The 21763-nt window shown below is 43.5% G+C and overlaps 1 protein-coding gene across 1 annotated transcript in view; it reads right to left on the bottom strand.

Annotated features, from left to right (window-relative positions):
* The window catches only part of Zcchc2 (zinc finger CCHC-type containing 2), a 46008-nt gene extending 38468 nt beyond the window's left edge, over positions 1-7540 (bottom strand). The window contains 2 exon segments of the mRNA XM_027417859.2: positions 6436-7185; positions 7188-7540. Of these exon segments, the coding sequence (XP_027273660.1) occupies positions 6436-7185; positions 7188-7409 (972 nt within the window). The 5' untranslated portion in view covers positions 7410-7540.
* Positions 7541-21763: the final 14223 nt, after the last annotated feature.

The raw sequence follows: 21763 nt of genomic DNA, 5'->3' as shown, positions 1-21763 counted from the left end.
ACGGACAAGCTAAAACCATGGGAACTAGTTTGAAGATTATAATGACTATCTTGCATCAAGATCCGAAAGAACATGGCATCAGTCCTTCATGAGCAAAGGACAGAGCAGAATAAAGAGGAAAGACAATTAAGGGTTAAGGTAATCAAACAGAATGGTGACTGAAGTACAACTGCACCACTGGATGAGTCTGGATGTGTTTTATTCAAGTGTTTTTATACATAGTAAGTTAAAAGTGACAGTGACCTTCAAGGAGACATACAGCACAGACTCACACAATTATTTTCTTTGGTGCCCATACAAACTGGTGACAACCAGCCCTTTAATCTGACCTTCACTTACTGTCTCTCCAGATTTCTGTTCATTCACCACAATCTCTTGTGCTAACCATCCTTTGACTAACCTGTTATCTCACACATTTCCTCAAGCCACACCCATCTTCAGGACAGTTATATAAAACAAGAGAAGGAGGACATTGCAATCTTATACTGGGCACTGTGAAGCTTGGAGAGTGACCCTTTCAAAATCTAAAATGTGGACTTAAGAGATCCCTCAGTGTTAAGAACACCTGTTGCTCTGGCAAAGGACCTGGGTTTGGTTCTCAGAATCCACAAGGCAGCTCACAATCACTTTGTAACTCCAGTTCCAGGGGAACTGGTGCCCTTTTCTGGCTTCCATGGGCACCAGGCACACCTGGCAGGTGAAACATACACACAGAGTAAGACCTCAGATAAACTCCCCATGAATGAACACCAAACACTGATAGAGCCTCGTGGCAGGGAATCAAAGGTCAAACGTTCCCTAAAGCAAGGAACTAAAGGATCTGCTGCCTAGAACAAACACCCCAACAGGCCACTTCCCTTTCCTACTGACTGCTGACACAGACAAACCACAATTACCACAGGGCAGAGAATTCTCTATAAAAGCACTGCCCCACAGTGTTCCATCATGAAAATAGAGGCCATAACATGAAAAACTAGTGTACTCAGAGAGGACTAGACTCTTGCTTCTGTTTCCAGTTTTTTTTTTGGGGGGGGGGTCAATATGGTCTCAGTATAAAGCCCTGGCTACCCTCAAACCCACTGCTTCAGCCTCCCAGATGCTGGGATTACAAGCATGAGCCACAAGGACTGGCTTTGGGAAAAAACAAAGGCTAGCTTAACATTTCTCAGGGAATAGAAAGTACTAGACAAGCTAAAAAAATTATACAACCGTTTCACTGTAAAAATGCTCTTAAGTACGCATACATCCCAACCTGGGCTCTGAACTAATGAATTATGTAACTTCATCAAACTATAAAGTGGCTTTTTTAGTGCAGGCCAAGCCTGCCTAAGCCTCCTGCAATGCTAGCTTATCCTCATGCACCACTATGTTTTACTCCACACAAACTTAAAATTTCCTAGCTAAATGTGAAAAGTGATAACAATATAAGTAGATTACAGATGTTCGAAATATTTCCCTCATTTATAGTCTCAAATTCAATACTAAAAGAAATGATTAGTAATTCAAGAGGATTTTTTCTTTGCGGGTTTTGAAAGATTTTTTTTTTTTACACTGTTAAGTATTAAGAAAAATAGCTTTCCTTAATAAATATCTCTCAAACACTATCTTTTCAACTATGTATCCTTCTTAAAAACAAAACACTACCTTTTCAACAATGTATCCTTCTTGAAAAGCAATCTATTTAGAATCACAGCAATAAGAATATAAGAGCATTATACCCTGTGGGTTTTAAGCACTAAAAACAAAAAGACCTCACGTTCCTGAAAATAAAAAGTCATGACACAGTGTTGAAGAAAATTGCACTAGCCTGAGAATGTATTCAAAATAATATGTTAACTATTTTGCAACTTGCTACTTAATCCAATCACCACAACCTCAAAAGGAAGTCACTCTGCCTGCTTTATAGACAACTCTGAAGCTCTGGGTTAGGTTGGCTGATTAGTGTCCCTGAGCTGGTTAGGTAAGCCCCTCCCTTGTAACTGGTTTTACTGAGCATGTTCCCCTGCCCCTGTTCCTCTTCTTTCCCCATCTCTGTCTCAGTGGTCTCTACTATACACACACACACACACACACACACACACACACACAGACACACACACAAAAAAAATCCCTCTCCACAAAGAAGGCAATGCAGGTGTGTGTGTGGTGGTCTTGTAACTGAAGAAGAGCACTTGCTTTCTTTTTACACCTCCTGCATCCCAGAAGAAAATTACTGCATAGGAAACCATGTCATTTATTTTGGTTATTATCTGCTAACTAAAATGACTATCTGACTGTAAAAAGCCTCTTCCAACAGAGTTTTTTATATCACAGCTGCTGCTTTTATTCCTCGCTTTGGCCAAGCAGACTAAACATTTTACATGGAAGACATGGCTGTCCCTGATCCCACCTCCATCTTCAGATGCCGTGCAACATCTGTTGGCCTTCCACCACCTAGGAGGCAGACCTGGCTCAAATGCTAGAATAAGTACTTCCAAAAAGTGAGAAAACCTCAGGCAAGACCTACTTACTGTCCCACTGTAAGATATATTCTAGCAATGCCTAAAAAAACAAATACAAATATGTATTACTAGTGAATTTTAAAAAGGATTTCTAGCCAATATAATAGCACATACCTATATTCCATATCCCCGAGGCAATGGAAGGAAGATCCTCTGTTTGAGGCAGGCCTGGGTTATAATGTGAAAGTCTGTCTCAAAAGCAATAAAATGCTATTCTTTTTTACTGCCATCTCTTACAAATGTATTTTCATGCCTAATACAGCAATAGAATCCTGCCATCCAAACTACTACGTAGCTGCTCTCTCTGTGGATTCTGACTGGTACAAACACATTCACACTCTCTTGGAGAAGTAGAACTCATTGTCAACAGTTCTTTCTCAGGCTCCAACTCATACATAATCTGTATTTCAAAATGAGTAGAAATATTTGGACAAAGATAATACATCTAATTTATATATTTACAGAAAAAGGAACAGTATCACAAGTGCCCCCCGCCCCCCACACACACTCAATTTAGTGATTTTAGTAAGTAAAGGACTCATGGCCACCTAATTTTGATGAGTTCAAGTATGGCTTATGAGTTCAAGTGACACTAAGACACAGATCTAGTGTCTCAGTATTTACATTTTAATCTTCTATTCAAATATTAGTACTATTTGTCAGGTCAAACAACCAAGCTTCAGGCACCAAGAACAACTAAAAAGGGCTAAACCCACAATTCAAGCCACCATGGACCCCCATGATAACCAATGTGGTTTGTTTTTTACACCTTTGCATTGCTAGTTAAGGGGTAAACCTCTAAAATTGGGCAGGACATGGTCATGAATAGCCTTTTCAGTGCCTATAACCACTCAAGCACAGGAGGCATCTCTGTCTTTTCAATGAACTAATAATCAAGCTACATGGGTTTTTGTTCCTAAGTGTTGATGGTTTACCACCTTCCTAATAATAGGAAGAGACCTATGTTTAACATCAGGTCTTTTCAGCTATTTCCACTTCCTAAAATTCAACCACGAACTACACAAGTTCCCTAGGACACTGTTAATGAGTATTCCTACTATTGTTCTTGGCCTATTTGTGGAATCATACAAGCTAATGGCAGTCCACTGCAGCTGGGAAGAAAGTGAGATTTATGTGCAAGTCTGCTAAAAGGAATGTCAATACTCAAGTTTTAATATAATGTAATAATACTACAGAATTATCCAAATCCCATTTTAAAAGCTATAATTTACTTCTAGGAGTAAAAATCACACTTGTACTTGTTTCTCTGATGTGGACTAATAAGCATACCCTAGGGATAGCTTGTGAACTTGGTCACCTTCAGGCACAGAATATAGAGCTGGCATTAAAGTACATGTCATACCCATAAATGTCATTAGTTAAAAAGAAAATTAAATCCCTTCTAATTGTTACTAGGTACAATTCTAAAACTAGGTACAGTATTCTAGACCAGTATACTTTATCAAAAACAAGAGTTCGTTCTTGTCTTCATCCATTGAGGGCAGGGTAAATATGCTTCCCTTGGTAGCAAACACTAATAAAAGACAAATATGGTTCCTAAGCAATGAGAAGCTGCATACCTGTAACCGAAGTTACTTCCGGGGCAATTAAATGCAGCCCCACGAACTTCCCCTTACCCCGGTTACCAGGTCTAAGCCTTCACCATCCTTGGGCCCACGTGGTTCTCCACCTCCACCACCAGACCCTGGCCAAGGCTCCAGGGCAGGGCGGGACGGCGCTTGTCACGTGGGCTGCGCGGGCGCCATCTTGCCAGGCAGAGGAGGGGCGGCCCTGCCTGGCGGCTGTCTGGGCCGCGACCGCGCGCGACCCCAGCGCCCTCGGGCGGACCCCACGCTTCCACGAGAGGCCAGCACGCGCTCCAGCTTTCTCCTTGCGGAATCCCGCCCTACCTAACGAGCGCTTAGGTCACCGAGGGCCGCGCAACAGCTGGGCTGGACCGCGGGAATCCGCACTCGCACTTAAAACAGACCACCTGCATCAGCAGCTTCAAGAATGACAGCCTGAGAGCATCAAGATACGCTCAAATGTCAAGGCCAAAACAAGCGTCAACTGGAGGACTTGGAGACCACACAGTAACTCCCCACCTCCAAAAGGTGGGATCTTAGCACTGTCATCAGACATAAACGGTTTGTTCATCAACCCTAAACAACTACTGGAGAAATAATGCTCAGCAGACCACCAAGTGCTAAGCAACAGCCGGCGTCTTGTGTAGCACATACAAATCCTCATAGGACTTATTCTTTATTCCCACTTCCTGAGAAGTGATGATGTGCTGAAACTAATGGCAGGGTGCCCAATCTTTGTCCACTCCTGCCATAATTCACTGGTGGCCAGAAAAGGCCATGCACTGCAGTCAAGATAAAAATCTCATTACTCTGATTAGCGCATACCTATCCCCGTAGTCTGCTTTACAATACTCCTGACAGTTAAAATTCTGAAGTGATGGACCTGTGTTAGTATAGTATGAATGAAATGATATAAACTGTTCCATTGTGGGGCATTTTCATCAGATCAAATTCAAGGTTATCTTTATATTGTCACGAGAAAGCATGTTAGAACATTTGTACATTAACCTTGAATTCATGCTTTCTGTTCTAAATTTAACAGCTCAGTGGCGTAACTTTTCAGGCATATTTAGTGAGTAGGCTGAAGGTTGAATTAAGCTTTTGCCATTATTACACACTCGTGTGTGCTGGTAATAGGGACACTAGAAGATGATTTTATAATAACCAAGAAAATGCAGAGTACTAGCTTTACTACATCTCAGTTTTGTAAGATTTGTAATAAAACATGAACATGTCACTGTAGAAAAGCCTCATGGAAAAAAAAAAAAATGAAGCACCTGGCCTAGATTGTCTCTAAGGCCCTTAGAGATTGATCCTAAATGCCCTGAGTCCTGAAACCCAATGTTCAATTTGAGTTCTAGATATTAAATGACTTAAGATAACATGCTAACTTTCAGGCAAAGAGTGAAGGGAAATCCCCCTTCTTAAAGTGGAAAAGCATGACATCCAAACCAATTACTTTTCAAAAGATTTGATCCATAAAATAAGAAATTAATTTAGTTTTTACTGCAATTGAAACCTACCCCTATCCTCCATTAAATTGCCATCCTTAAGCGGTTTATTGGGCCTAATGAAATTGCTTTCAAAACTCTGTAAAAATTCTTTAAAGTTTTCGACAAGTGGATTCCTATGTGCTAAATGTGGTGTTTTAATAACTCTTTTAGACAACGTTAATGCCTATAGTAAAGGAAAGCTTGTTTGGCAGTTTAAGACTTGGGGGGACCATCCCAGGCCTTTTACCCAGATGACTTATGTCAGCCAATTCATGTCTCCATAGATTCCCCCCACCCCCATCCCCAGGGAATACAAAGTTCTCTGAGTAGAAGTCAAAAGACCTATTTGAACTTTTTTTAACGGGCACAAGCTAAGCATGAAAAGTTCCTTATGGCATAGGCAAGGTCAGTACCTTGGGAGTGCCAAGGGGTAACACGGTTTTAGGCAGGCTGACAGGGTAGGAAAGGACCACCCAGGGCTAGACTGCAGCTGACAGTACCCTCTAGCGCTTCGTTTTCCCCTCACACCTAGCTCACAAAATGCTCAAAGCCCAAAATGTCCCACAAGCCTCCTCATCCGAGGTGTTGGGTCAGGGAGCTCCACGTCTTTCGTGGCAAATCGTGCACGTAGAGGAGACTTCCAGAGCATTCTGTTATGGCGGGTGGCTTGTATGTGTATGCGGGTGCTAAGACGCCCAAGAAAATGGGGAGAGCTACCCTGGGATGAGAGGCGCGGCGTGGTTATTCCCAGACACCTTGCACGAAGCTGGGGTCGGAGCTGGATGCCGGGGCCTCCGAGGGCGGGGCCGGAGCTGGGACCGCACCGCCACTCCTTCGCATCTCAGTGAGCCTTACCTGGGCCCTGAAGCCCGCAAAGTTGCACGGCTCCACCTCCGGGTCCTCGGGCTCCACGCGGAGCGCGCTGCGGAGCCTCTCCAGGTGCTCCCTCAGGGTGACCCGCTGGTGGAAGGAGAAAGCCGGGTGCAGAGAAGCCATGGTGAAGAGCAGCAGCAGTTCCTCCTGGGCCCTGAAGCCAAGACCGCCTTCAGTCCCCAGCTCGGCGCAGCCGCCGCCGCCTTCCGGGCCGAGGCCGTCCTTCTCCGCGTCCTGCCCGCCATCGCCACCCGGCTCGTCCTCCACGCTGCCCGGCGAGCCCTCGGCCCGAGTCGCGCGCAGACTCCTGAGCACCGCGTCCACCTGGGGCAGGAGGCGGTGCAGGCGGCCGGCGGCCTCGCGGTTCTCCGATCCCAGCAGCGCCAGGTACACTATGAGGCGCGAACGCACGGCGGGCTCTCGGAAGTCGGCCAGCGACCCTGGGTCCGAGAGGCCGTTGGCCTTGGCTTCGGAGTCGCGCAGGTAGTGGTAGTCCTTCCGCGCCAAGTCCTCCAGGCACGAGCCGAGAAAGCGCAGCTCCAGCGGGTTGCACAGGTCCAGCAGCCCGCACATGAACTCCAGGCGCTGCGCGGAGCCCAGCACCAGCCCGAACCACTCGTACACCCGTTCCTGCTCGCGCAGCGCCGCCGCGTGCCCGCCACCGCCCGGCATGCCCGCGCCCGCCGTCGGCCCGTCAGCAACAGGCGGCTCAAGCCCCCGGGCGGCGACGACGACGGCGGGGGAGGCGGCGGCGGTGGCGGCGGCGGCGGCGGCGGCGGAGGGGGCCCCGCGACAGGCCCGTGGGCGGCGGCGGCGGCGGCGCGGCGGCGGCGGCAGTCGCGGCGGCGGCGCAGCGGCGCCTTTGCGCCGGGCCGCGCGTCCGCCTCGGGCTCCTCCGCGTCGGGTGGCGGCTCGCTGGGGTGCGTCGATTTCGGCGGCAGCTTCATCCTCAGCATCCTCGGCTAAGGCGGCGCGGACATGCGAGCGAGGGAGCGGGGGCGGCGGGAGGAGCCGAGAGCCCGGGCGGCGGCACGGCCGTCAGAAACGCTGCCCCTCCATGCCGCCGGGGCGGGCCGGGGGTCTCGCCGGCGAGGGGGCGGTGGCCGGCCGGCGTCGTCGTCCCGGGCCGGAGGCGGGGCGTGCCCGCGGCGGCTCCTCCCCTGGTCGCCGCGCCTGCTGGGGAGCCGGGTGCCGGAGGAGCAAGCCGACGAGCGTGTTCTCCTTCCGCCTCCTTCTCCGCGTCCGCACTGGGCAGGCGGCGACGGCCTGAGCGGTTCCTTCTCGAGCCAGCGCTGGCAGAGCGGCTAAGCGAGGAGGAGGAGGAGCTCCGGGGCTGGGCGGAGACGCTGGCGGGCACCGCGCACGGCACCCCAACCAATCAACATCCAGAACCGGCATGACGTAAGCGCCCGTTCCTCTTCCCGGGAGCCGCCCTCTCCGAGAAGCCACGCCCAACTCCTGCTAAGCTCCGGGGCTCCGGCGGCTCCCCCGCGGTCCTAATGCTTGGTTTCAGCGGGTTTGAGACCTTGGGACCTTAGGACCGCGGCGGGTGAGCTCGGCCGGAGCGGCGAGAAGCCAGCAAGGTTCAAGTCACAGGGGAGAAATCGGCTTGGCTTTTCTGTAAGGTGCTGACCATCTGGCATCAGCCGCTGTCCAGGAGCAGGACCACTGGGTGGTCGGAGCCTCGGCCGCCTGGTGGACTTGGCGAATGTCAGCCTTCGGAAATTCCCACATTCTAAAACTTTGCCAGGACCACCGGTGTGGACGCTGGGACGCAGATCCCGGAGCTGGGCTGGCATGCAGAGCGGCCTGGGGCAGCGAGCGCCAGGCTCAGGCTAGCTGCAAGGTGTTGATTTGGGCCGGCTACCTAGCGGAGGGACCTTGCAGCTGGGCCAAATGGTCGCTTCGGGCTTAACACCCTCCTGCCCCAAGACTATGATTTTTTTTTAGAAACATTAATTGGCTACGTTTTAGTTCCGCGAACATCGGAAATCCTTGTGTTGGTGTGAATTTTCTGTAACTCAAAGAATTTAATAAGATACGGTCTTGACAAGGCTTTTAACTTTTTAAATAATATTACATGTTTAAGGTTTGGAGACCTCCAAAATGTCCCGACCCTAAAAAAAAAAACTCATCAAGGCGCCTTGATTCCTCTGAGAGCCCTCGGCCATCCTCCCATGCTATATCTCACTGGTGCTGGTACCTAAACTCCCCTCAGATTTCCGGCCATGCTGTTTGTCAAGCCCATGGCTGTAAATAAATCTATGGCCTGGAGGGGAAAATCGGAATTTTTTTCTTTTTAAGGGTTAATAAAAGAGCAGGTTGATTTGTTTGTTTATCCCTACTGTTTTAAATTAAGAACTCATACTACATATCCTTAGTAGGAGTGTGAGAAAAGTGAAAGCCACACTAGCCCTTTTCAGAGTGCAGGGACATCTACAGGGTATGTAGTATCTCCCAACGCTGCAACTTTACCACCCAGGACAAACCTGAACCCTGAGTCAGCTTCAGTGATAAAACTGGGAACTGGAGAATTACACAGCACATTTTAGGTTGACATAACCAAAAGCTACCCTGTCGTGTAATTTTCGGTTCCCTTGTGCTTTTAGGGTATAACTTAGATGGAGTAAAATGTCAGCTTCAACTACCAACTGCCCTCAAATCTACTATTCCTGCTTGATCTCTTGGTCCCATGTCTGAAGCTTAGGGAGGCATGCTGTAAGAGACAAACATTGTGAGAACCCCACACACCGCTTTTGGATGCCTTATATAATGAACAAATACTGTACCTCCAAATTGAGATTTACATGTGGCCCACGCTTTGCATTGTTTACATCTTTACATTTTCCTTGGTATCAAACTCACAAGACCAAATCCATGTTTTCATCAGAGTTAAATCTGCCATTAGTAATGATGATTTTTCATCTTTGTAGCTTTGCCAGCATTAGAAAACACGATTGATAATAACACTTATAAATAGCATATATAATGGTTTAATGATTCAGGTTAGCCCCCAGCAGCTTGAGGATTTTATCCCCACAGGGTGTTGTTTCAGGGCCCTCTCTCAACCCTGTAAATCACACACAGGTCTAAGTGTTTTTTCCACCCTATGAAAAGTGAGAGAACGCACTGTGCAAGAGCGAAGGATGGCTGCCATGCTTGTAAGGGAGAGCCCAGGGCAAAAGAGGAGTGTGTTCACTTGGGGAAAATTACCCTGGTGATTCTAATGACTCTAGAAATACATTCTCCCTGCTGGTTGTAAAAACCTCTAAATTCCCAGATGTTTTACGTCCCACGTATAATCAAATCAGATGGGCAACAGTAATGGGGAGTGTGTGGTTTGTGTACAGATTTTTCATCCTGGGATTGTGAAGGTTAACATGCTTCTGAGGAGATCCATGAGTATAGTTCTTAGAAGGCTTGACTGAGGGGTGGAAGACCCTCCCTTAGGGTGGCACCCCGTTAGGGAGCGCAGCATCTGTCAGAAAGTGGCCCAGATAAAAAGTGGTCTGAGGGGAAAGCTGCGTGCCTGCCTTTCTACTGTCTCCGGTGAGAGCATCCCCACTGCTCCTGCCGCTGCCTCCTTCCCTGATTCCTATCCCAGTTTTACCCTTCTAGTGAAAACTAAAGAGCAGAAGCTCTCCAGGTCTTCTCGTCCTTCAATGTCAGACTGGGAGTGCTGAGGCATTTAGTTCTCGACTGAGAAGCTACTAGGTTCTTGGCCTCTCCAGCATAGAGACAGCCATTGTTATAACTTTAGCTGGTAATCCCCATATTGTATAAGCCAAAATAAATCTTCTTGTACATGTTCCATTGATCCTGTTCCTCCGGAGAACCCTGACTAAGAGCCCCTGAAAAGCAGTTCTCAGGGCACAAGGTGCTATTGTGTCTTGTCCTTAATATGATCTTGACATTTAATGTAACATGAAAGATGCTATTACTTTTAACATTCAAGTGTGTATTCCTCTGCAATAAGAAACCTGGTTTAAAGGGAAAGTAGTACTTTGGATTTAGATGCTAGCAATGATGGAAGGAACTTTTAAAATTTAATCCAAACCCCAAATAGTTGAGTGGCTCAGAATAAACTGATATACTTCACATTATCTGCTCTTTTAAAAGGATGTATTTGGGGTCTGGATGGTTCAGCCAGTCCAGTGTGTGTACTGCTCTTAAAGAGGACACAAGTTCAGGAGTTCAGCTCCCAGCACCCACATCAGGTGGCTCACAACTGCCTGTAACTCCAGCCCTGGGGGATCTGATGCCTCTGCCCTCCATGGCAACATGCTCATGGGCACAGACATATGTGTACCCATAATTTAAAGGGCTGTGTGTTTAAGCACTCTACTTAGCTAAGATGTTATCCAAAACAGCCATGCTGATCCATCTCTACAGTCATATGAGTCATGAATATTGACCTACTGGTCTTCTAACATGTTTCCTCCACTTGATTTTTTTTTCTTTAAAGACTTATTCTCACTATGTCACCTAGGCTGGACATGAATTCACAAGTGTTGTGGGAATTCATTCGCCAGTAGATTTTGGGTACTGGCCTTAGGGTGTGGCTTCTTGTCTGAGGATGTGACCTTTTAAAAAGAAAGGGGAGGTTAGTCACTCACTTTCAAGTGTGATGGTTGGAGAACAGACTGCTGGTTCCATTCACCCTGGGCAGAATGAAAGACCATGAAGGCTATCTACCTTTGTTGTGTATCTATGAGTGTTTTCTAATAAATCCTTTATACCCATTTAAATGGGCTCTTGTGGATTGGCCTTACAAGCAAGTAGTGGGATTGTAAGTGGGAGCCACCAAGAACACTTGGCTGGGATATAAATGTCAATTGACTGTCCATGTTTTATTCAACTTCATATTTTACCAGCCGTTAACCTGTTCATTCCATTTAGCATGAGGTAGATGTTCATAAGCGATTGTGAAATAAACAGCTGAATGAACAATAGAACAGAGGTAAAGGTCAGAAGTTTCTGGACCATTGAGTCTTTGTCCATGTCTAGAAGGAAAAACAGAATGTGTAGATCAGCATCCTCAGGGCCTGAGGCTCTCCCTTACTCCACTTGGATCAATCCTGTCCACTTGTCCACCCTGGATCAATCTCTGAGTCCCGACAAGTAGGTTCAGCTTCTTCAGAGTTGTAAGGACCCCTAGAAAAGACATCAGGGGCTGTCACAAAGAAAGAAGGGAAGCCTGGATGCCAAGGAAACATATTATATGTCAATGTCATTGTACGTTAGCCTGCCCCTTTTATCATTTAAATTGTCATGAGCATATTCCAAAAGTAATTTTCTGTTCAGCCAGGTCACACAGTATTATATGCGGATGTTAATTTTTAAAGCACATTTGAAAACTTCATCAAAAGATCTTAAAATTGTACAAGCTAATTATTTGTTGAAGTACAACTTAAAATTACATACTAAAATTTAAAAAGTAACTTTTTGTCACAGTTTCTGAAAGTATAAGGCAGTTGAGAAGAAAATCACAAGTACTGTTTCTGTGACAGGATTTTTACTGGTAGCCTAGGACTCTGTGCCCAACTGTGGTGGAAGCCATCCTTGCTGGCAGCCAGCCTTGAATTGAATTGAGAGTTTCCCTGGAGTTTTGATTCTGTTTGTCAGAAAGATTCCGTGGGCCTCACTTGAACACAATGCCTGTGTTCTCAAACACTGCACATTGAAATTTTTAGGAAAATGAAAACCATAATCTTTGACTGTTGAAAAGTAAACTTGATACTAAAATGATTTCGTTGGGAAAGTTCTCAAACTACTGACTTCTGTTAGAAATCTACAAATCTAAAATTCTGCTACTTAGTTTGAAACAGGTCATGCCACAGGACAGATGAACTCCAGCTTGCTAAGTTTTGGGAATTTTGAGTGTCAAAAAATAATGTGATAATTTTAAAGGATTAAACACTCTAACCCATGGGGGTAAAACGAAGTGGGTCTGGCTGCTGGGAATGCATTGCTAGAAAAGGCAGAGAATAGCGAAGGCAACATTTGTAACTGTCAGCTATTGGTTCTGACATGCTTACTATTGGATGCAAAGCTGTTGGGAAACAAAGTACATGTTCTCTATCACCTCAACAAGAAAAGAGAAGCTAGGCTCAGCCATTAAGAGCTGTTGTACTTGTAGAAGACCGAGGTTCAATTTCCATCACCCTCATAGCTGCTTACTACTCTCCATAACTCCTGTCAAACAACATCTGGTGCCCTCTTGTAACCTCTGCAGGCACCAGGCACATGGAGCACACATGTACACATAAACAAAACATTTGCATACATAAAGTAGGTAAATCTAAAAGCTATTTTAAAACAAAGAAAAAAATATATTTTATAGGAAGAAATCTAATGAATGGCATCAAAGCCAGGATGTCACAGATAGTATTAGCAACATTGGAACACTAATATTTTCCTTTGTCATGTGAAGAGTGCTACTAGAAATATACACATATTGTATTCATGTCAAAATATATAAAATGAATCTAATCATGAGGGAATATGACTAGCTTAGACGTTGGGACGTTATTTGGGATGATCTCAGTATTTAATTAAAAATATCAACACCGTCAAAGTAAATACAGGGTACTGTCCTAGATGAATGGATTCTCAAGAGAGATAACAACTAGATGTAATGCTTGATTTTTTTGGTTCCTTTTAATAAACCTAAAAGGCATTTGGAGGGTGTTAGATAATTTGGCTATGAGCTTATTAGACACTTTTTTGCCTCAATGCTAACTTTCTTAGGTAAAGTAAAAACAAGGTGGCTTGTAGGGAAAAGCCCATCTGCAAGAGACATATACAGGAACACCAAAAGCTGGAATGCCATGGCACCTACAATTTATCTTCAGATGGTGCAGGAAAAATTAATAGAAAAGCCAAAGTAAATGTGATGAAATATTAGCACAATCTAAGAGAGGTAAACAATGTACTGTTTCAGTTTTCTGTTGGTGTGAATTGTTTTTTTTTTTTTTCAAAATAAAATGAAGAGACTAGAGATCCCAAGTACACATCCAAAGGATTCATGAAAACAGTACAGAGCCACGCTCCACTGGCACATGATTCAGTCACTAGACATCCATGGGATTATAATGGAGTAGAAACCCTCTTACCACTTAGTAATTTCACAGCCATTATAACGGCAGCACAATACATTTCTGACTTACTTGTGATGACGATTCTGGTGTAATAAACCCATGGTGCTGCCCACATATGAAAATGCAACACACATGCAACTGTATGTAGTATGCACAATACTTGAAAATAGTGATTGCTCCTGGTGCATGTAATGTACTTTGTTATTTTGGAGTGCCCTGCCTATACATAAAAGAGTGCTGCGGCACACTTGCCCCAGACTCATGTTTCTTGTGTGTCTTGGTTGTGTTAAGAAGTCATCTGAATGCATTCTGTGGCATTCAGACAGTACCATCAGCTAGCCACACATTTCTCAGATGTTAAGTGCACTTTGCCACAGTCTCCACTACGCAACTATAGCTTAACACATTAATTAACTGGTTTTCTAAGTGGGACAAAACATTATTCAACGTCCCTTCAAAACCAACATATAAGATTAATAAAGGGGCTTTAAAAGGTGAAGAGATGTTTTTCTGAATGTGTTACCTCAAGTTATTGACCTTTCAAAAAAAAAAAAAAAAAAAAAAAAACTTAGGGAATAAAGCCGGACAGAACTAACTGGTCATGACTTGCAGACTCACAAGGTGTCCCAAGAATCGGTTTGTCAATGTGTTACAAAGGAAACCTGAGACAGAGCCAAGTCCAAACAAGGTCACCCTGAGAGGAACCCTTAAGGGAGGCTGGAGAAAAATCATAGTGCACAATAGCACAGTGAGTACCAAGATGCCATCCTGCCTGGGACACCAAAATTCAATTCTCTTCATTAGCTGATTGTTTTATCTGCCTTCTTTCAAAAGAGATCCAGGAGGCTGCTTGTCATCTGAAACCGGAAAGTGGACAGCATGTGCACAGGGTAAGGCTGACTCCACACTCCTGGTGTGGACAGCTCCTGCATCCATGGATATAGCTTTCTGTCACTGCTAACACCCACTCTGCCCCGGAGAAGAGTTCGTTCTTTTGGTCTGTCTTTTACTTTCATAAAGAATTCTCTTTCCTCTGTCAGATTTTCACACTGTAATTGTAATTCAGAATCCGTCTTGACAAAGACTCCAGTGTCCTTGTGAGTTACTGTGAGAAATGGAGGCAGGCTTGTTACCTACCCACCATGACAGGGCTGTTACCATATTGGAATTGAGTAAAATTCTGTTTTTACCAGATCCTTATAGGTAAGTCAGAGTGACAATTCCCTCTGAGTGCTACCAACTGGGGTAAGTGATATGGCCTATAATGATGACTCAGCCTGCTGTTCATGTTCTCTGAAATTATATATCTTATAAATGTAAATAATATTGATCCTAATCAATACCGAAAGAATACTACAAGTTGGAACAGGCTGGGAATGTAGCTCATTTGAGAGAGTAATTCTCTAGCATGCATGAAAACCCCGATTCAATCCTCAGGATTGCATAAAGCCTGGCATAGCGACACTCAACTGTAACCCTAGCACTTGGGATGTAAGAGGACCAAATTTGCAAGATTATCCTCAGCTGCATAGTAAGTTTGAGGCCAGCCTAGGATACATGAACCTCTTTCCTTTTCTTAAGACAGGTTCTCACAAGATAGCTCTGGCAACAGGGTCTCACTGCCTGGCCTGGAACTCAGTATGTAAACAAGGCTGACCTTGAACACGCTCCCAAGTGCTGAGACCATACCAAGACTGAAACCCTATTTTATAAAAATAGTTGTAAGAATTTTTTTAAATATGCAGTTTTAAATGTTGCTTAATCAATTTTAAAGGAATGGTTGCAAACCTTTGCACAAAGAAAATAAAAACTAGGTTTACTTAAGTCCTAAGTAAATCTGATTACTTTTTAAGAATTATTTTATTTTTTGAGATTATGATTACATCATTTCCCCCTTACCTTCCCTCCCCCCAAACCCTCTCATATGCCCTACTTTCTCTCTTCCAAGTTCATGACCTCTTTTTTCATTAAATGTTACTACATTTAATGCATATATGTATATAGTATATTCCTGAATATAATAGCAGCCTGTATGATGTTACTTGTATTTGCGTAACTGATTACTTTAAATATATATTTATGTAGGGGCCTGTGAGATATGACACTGGGGAAAAGCACTTGCCACACAAGCCTAATGTCCTGAGTTTGATCACTGGAATTTGGAACCCATGATAAATGAAGAAAACCAACTCCTTCAAGTTGTCCTATGACTGCCACACCTCACAATAACAATAAATTAAAATGTACTATTAAAATAAAACTGATTTTTAAATTTTGCTAAAACAAATGGTAAATTTATTTCATACATGTGAACATTAAAGTCAGTCAATTTATTTACTATTTAGAAAGGTATATTCTGCATTTTCAACTGATTATCATAATCAGCTAGAGCTATGCAAATATAAGCTAAGCAAACATAAACTATGTTCTTGCTGTTTTTGCTTAAGAGTTTAGTTCAACATATGATACTGATTTTACAGTCTGATTCTATTTGAACATTAACAGATACTTATTTTGTTAAACCTCAAATCAAAGTTCATTTTTCTACAAGCCATAGAAGTATTTAAATTTTCCATCATTCTTTGCAACATTGATAGAGTTTTCAATCTAAGTTTCAAAGGACTTACTGCTTTTAGAAAATTCTTCTCATGTGTTTTTGTGAGATAGACTAAGATGAAAACTTTTTAATTTACACATGTCTACTAGTTCTCAGATTCAATTGCAAATATAAGATTAGCAAGCTCATGGTGGGGTCCTTGTTGCCACTGAGATTTGGGTAGCCTGCAGAACCATTTTGGGTCTGTGAGAAGACTTTGGAGGTGATGCCAGAAGATTTAGAAGTGACTAAAGAATGTTGGCCATGTTGTCATTTGCTGGCCTCTGACCTCTCAGAGTCTGGGCTGCAGCTGATGACTCATCAAGCTAGTCACACGTAGGAGATGATCACATGGTGCTAAATTGAGACTCGTGCACATGCTCAGTTCTTCCAGAACCCACCCCAGCACACTTTCTGCTTCAAGCAGTCCTTTGACTGCATGGTTCCACAGCACTTAAGGTCAAGGGATGCTGCCAGCTTCCTGCTTTTGACAGCTCTGGTAAAAGGTACACCACCCCTCCCCTGAATGGCACCTGGTGCCTGGACACTGGAGCCTTAAGAACTGATGTCATTTGTAGATGTAAAGGCTCAGGCCAGAGCTGCCTCAGTGATGGTTTCTGTTGTCTTCACCCAAACCTCCTGGCTAGTGTGTTCTTTACTCTGGTGGTTTGAAAAAATCACAGAAAGGAAGGAAATGACAGCCAAGGGGGAAAAAAATAATTTCCTCATAGGAAAACAAGACTACCTTAACAGAGCAACTACAATGGTGTGAATGACCATGCTGAATGCTGAGCAGTGTTAATTTACTGGCGATTTTGTGAGCATCTATTCATCTTCATAGCACTCTTCAGACATGTGCCATTGTATAGATGAGGAAATGGAGGATGTGAGGTTAGATCATTTCCCCTACGTCTTATCCTAGAAAGCTACCCAGACATTCAAATCCTGGTTGGCCTTCCTAAAACCAAGCTTCAGCTACACTGGAATGACATGTGAGATACTTTCAATGAAACCAAAGAATTTAATGTTTACCCTTTATTTCCTGAATATAAATTCATATGCACTCACTACTAAAATTTTAACTGATAGAGTGAAAAACTAAATTAGCCACAATTCCTTGGATTGTAGTTAACGTTCATTTTATCCACTCCTCATGGTACTAGGAATTGACTCGGGGTATCACTGAATCATACCCCAACCCACAAGCCCTTTTCAACGTTTTTCTGTGACTGAGTTGTATAAAAGGTTCTGGGGCCTTGCACTTGTGGGAAGTACTTTACTATTGAGATATATAACTGACTGATGATTTTTTAACATTTATTTATTATGTGTGTGTGCGCGTGTGTGCATGCACATGCATGTCACAGCCTGCCTGTGGAGGTCAAAGGGCAACTTGAAGGAGTTGATTTTCTCTTCTCTCCATGGTTGTTGGCAAGAGGCTCTTACTCACTGAGTCATCGTGCAAGCCCCTGAGTGTTGGTTGTTGTAGAATACATATCCCACTATAGTTTGGAGGTGCCACATTTTTGTTTAAAAATAAATTTCTAGTTTCAATTTTGGATTATTCACTAATGTATAGAAATATTACTGATTTTGGCATGTTAAAATTTTATTCTGTAACCTTACTGATTCCCTCAATACTTCTAGTAGTTTTGTGAATGTGTATGTTTGCGTGTGTGCACACATGTGCACATGTATTCCTTCAGTTTCACAAACAGGATCATAAGTCTATAAGGATGCTTTTAATAAAGTTCTCATCACTATGCCTTTTTGTCTTCCCTGAACTGCCTAGAACTTCTAGAACAAAGCGAACAGAGATGCAAGAACTTGCACTTTTGCCTTTGGCCCAATCTTACCAGGAGAAAAATATAGTGTTTTACCATTTTGTGAATTGGTACATGTTTCATTGTGTGTGTGTGTGTGTGTGTGTGTGTGTGTGTGTGTGTGTGTGTGTGTGTGTGTGTGTGAGAATCTTTCTAGAAATGGTATCCTAGTAAGCCATTGTCATAGACTCCAGGCCATCCATCAAGGCTGTGTACCAGCATACCTTCCCTGAAGCTTTTCAAGGGAAAGGCAGAGAGTTTTATGCTTTCCCTAATACTTAAAAAAATTGTACTTTGCATGTGTGGGTATTTTGTTTGCAGTTATGTTTTTGTACCAAAGGAGTGCATGGCACTCTCACAGGCCAAGAGAGGAGTGCTTGGAACTCTCTGAACCCTCTGGTTGTGTGAGCATCCATCTGGCAGCTGGGAACCAAACTCTAGTGTTTTGGGAGAGTGAATCTTATGCTCATAAATTCCTGAGTCATCTTTCCAGACCCTGTTATATTTTCTAATCCTAAAGAGATGCTGGATTTTGGAAAGAAATGCTTTCTAGTTCTGCTCACATGATTGTATGCTTTTTAAATTCTATTTTATTAAATGGTATATTGTGTTAAATGACATTCTGATATTAAACCAGCCTTACATTCCTGGGACAAATGTTAGTTGGTGCAGTCTTTTTGTACATTATTGGTTTTACCTTGCTAATATTCTGCTGAGGGTTTTGCTGTGTGTTCCTATAAGGAACATAGAAATACAAGGTTTTGTTTTGTTTTGTTTCTTACAGTTATTTACTCTGAAGTTGTCCGTATGTGTTTGTATTTTAATGTCTTTGGCTTGGGTACACATTAACACCGTCACAGAATAACTTGAAAGTATTACCTCTGGCTTTGTTTTCTGGGAGAGTTGAAATTATTTTTCTTTTGTACATGACTTGTAGAATCTGTCCCTAGAAAAAATAACTGGGCCTTGGTTTTTAACTGTGAGAGTATTTTAAATTACAAATTCAAATATTTCACTCTGGGTCTGTTCAAAGGTTCTATTTCTTATAGAAGTTAGATGGTTATTTTTTTCTTCATAGGAATTTGTCCATTTCATTTTAGCTATCTGATCCATTGGCATAAAGTTCATCATGATATTTTCTTTACCCTTCCCCCTTTTTGGGTTTTCTGAGATAGGGTGTCACTATGTAACTTTGACTGTTCTGGAACTCACTCTGTAAAACAGGGTGGCCTCTAACTCAGAGAGATGCACCTGCCTCTGCCTTCTGACTGCTGAGATTAAAGGCCTGTGCCACCACTGCCCAGCTTCCTTTAACACTTTTAATTTAATTTTAAAATTTATAAGTTCAGTGGTGATACTGCTCCTTCATTCTTGTGTGCATGTGGTCTGTCTTTCTGTATTAAGACAATTGTTTCTGACAATTCTATCCATTTTATGCATTTTGAAGAAAAGTTTGCCATTCATTATTGTACTTGTCTTTAAAATAGTTTCTAGGGGCTGGGGAGACAGCTGAGTCAGCAAGTCCTCACTGTGTAAGTATGGAGACCCGAGTTTAACTTCTGGCACCCATGTGAAAAGCTGGGCATGGAGGTGTACATTTATAATTCCAGCTCTAGGGAGGCTGAGGCAGGTAGATTCCTGGTGTTCACTGGCTAGCCAGCCTAGCCTACTCAGCAAGCCCCAGGTCCCACCACTGAAAGACTGTCTTAAAAAACACTAAGCCTTGCTGATGGTTGATGTGGTTATATAGGCATCAGAGCTGGGTAGGACTGTTGGTTGTCCTACCTTTGGAAGCATGCTTGGTGCCTCTTGACACCTTGGAAGCTAGTCTTCAGGGAGGAGGCATTCAGATCAATTCCAGCTCAGGGGTCCCTGGACCCTATTTCTGAAGTGTGTGGTGTCTTCAGCAACAGAGACTTACCTTCCATCTCTAGAGAGCACCCAAGGGCAACAGCAATAGGCTGCATGTTTTGGGAGTCTCTTGGACAGTCCTGGATAACTACTCAAAAAAGGGCTTCTTGTCTCTGGTATTGGGGTTTCAGTTGGATAGCCTTTGTCTCTTGGATCGCTGTAAGCTCAGACCCTAAAGGGTGACTGACATGCAAATCTGGACGACAACCATCAGCTCTATAGCTGGACTTGAAGACCCACTCAAAAAAGGGACATCCTGCCTGGTACCAGAAACACAACAAACTTCTCAGTGCTAAGGAAGTCATGGTTATTGATGGAGAATCTACAACCACTATTTTACTAAACCAGCATAATCTGAAACAATAATCGATAAACATTTGCCCTTAAGCCCTCAGATAAGTGTTGTTTTCACATAATGTCAATGAAATGTCTCTCGGCAGCAGACAAAGACCACTATAAAAAAATGACAACCAATCAAAATGCAGAGTTTTGGAGCCCGCTCCCATCAGATACATCTATAAAACATGCCTGCACCTCAGGCTCAGGGAACATTGCAGAACAGGAACAGAAAGACTATAAGAGCCAGAGGACCAGGGTTTGCTGTGAGACTGTGTCTCCTGGTAATATCAGAAGCCACACCCGTAGGTTCTTATCAACACGACTGTCCAAATGTGCACTGAACAAGGGCCATGAAGTCTCAACCTTACAACAAACTATGGACAACTGAGGAATGCTGGGAGTGAGAGAGCAGGTCTTCTCTAGACAATGACTTTGTAGGAGAGTGAGGAGGGCTATATGAAAGGGCTTGGAGGGAGAAATGTTATAATATCAAAACTTAAAACAAAGAGTCAACACCAAGCCATATGAGCTGAGTTCAGTACCAGACACATGTATACAAAGAGAGAGCCTATTCCCTGTGTGCATACACACACACACACAGTGTGTGACCACACAAACACAGACACAAAGTGTCACAAAAGTGTTAAAAAGAGCATGAAAACAAACCATAAGGACAACTCCTTAGGGACCATGCCTGAGACCTACATCTGACTTCCACATGCATGCACACACACGTGTGTGTGGCTGCATACACACAAATATACACACAAGCATGCACACAAACACAAAAATTAGTTTCTTTATAAATATAATATATCCCTTCAACTTTTCATAGTCTAGTTAATGTGGTTTCTGCTTCATGCAAAATGTAAACCCTCCTTGATGAAAACACTTGTGGTTAAAACAAAAGTGCCCACCTCTTGTCCTTTATGGTATAGTTATCACATGTCTTATACATCTACAAACAGCTTCTAGGATTTGGGTTAAATATTCATGGAGCCTGGTTTCACTCCAAACAGGAATGCCTCCAGGAGAGAAGAAAGTTCTAATAAAAATCTTTTGCATGTGTTCTTCATCTGTGAACTGTGCTGCCTTTTCTTGAAGTTTAGAATTTTCCAGGCAGGAAATAAAGCCTTCATATTTTCTGGAAGAGTACTTAGAGTAGTGGGTCTAATTCTTTCATTGTGCACAGTATGCAGACAGTTGTTTGCAATAAAGGTATTGTATATAGACAGGGTGATCCATGTACACATAAAACACCTTTGCCCTGTGCAGGCACACATACTGAGCTTACATACCTTCTACAATGGGAGAAAGTCGGGTTGTCTCCAATCATGGGGCTCACAACTATGTCACTATTGTCACTACCATCTCTCAGAAAGTGTGCATTTTCCATCTCTGACTATGCTGGTATATAGCATTGTAGCTGGGGCACAGTTTTTGTAAGGTTGTATTTCTGTTTGGAGTTATTATCTTACTTTTTAGAGAATAGATAATAAGTTCATGTCCTCTTTTGGAATACACTTTTCTCTTGCCTTACA

Source organism: Cricetulus griseus, chromosome 5 (assembly GCF_003668045.3).
Source record: "Cricetulus griseus strain 17A/GY chromosome 5, alternate assembly CriGri-PICRH-1.0, whole genome shotgun sequence".
NCBI lineage: Eukaryota > Metazoa > Chordata > Mammalia > Rodentia > Cricetidae > Cricetulus > Cricetulus griseus.
This window is presented reverse-complemented; position numbering and strand designations above follow the sequence as displayed.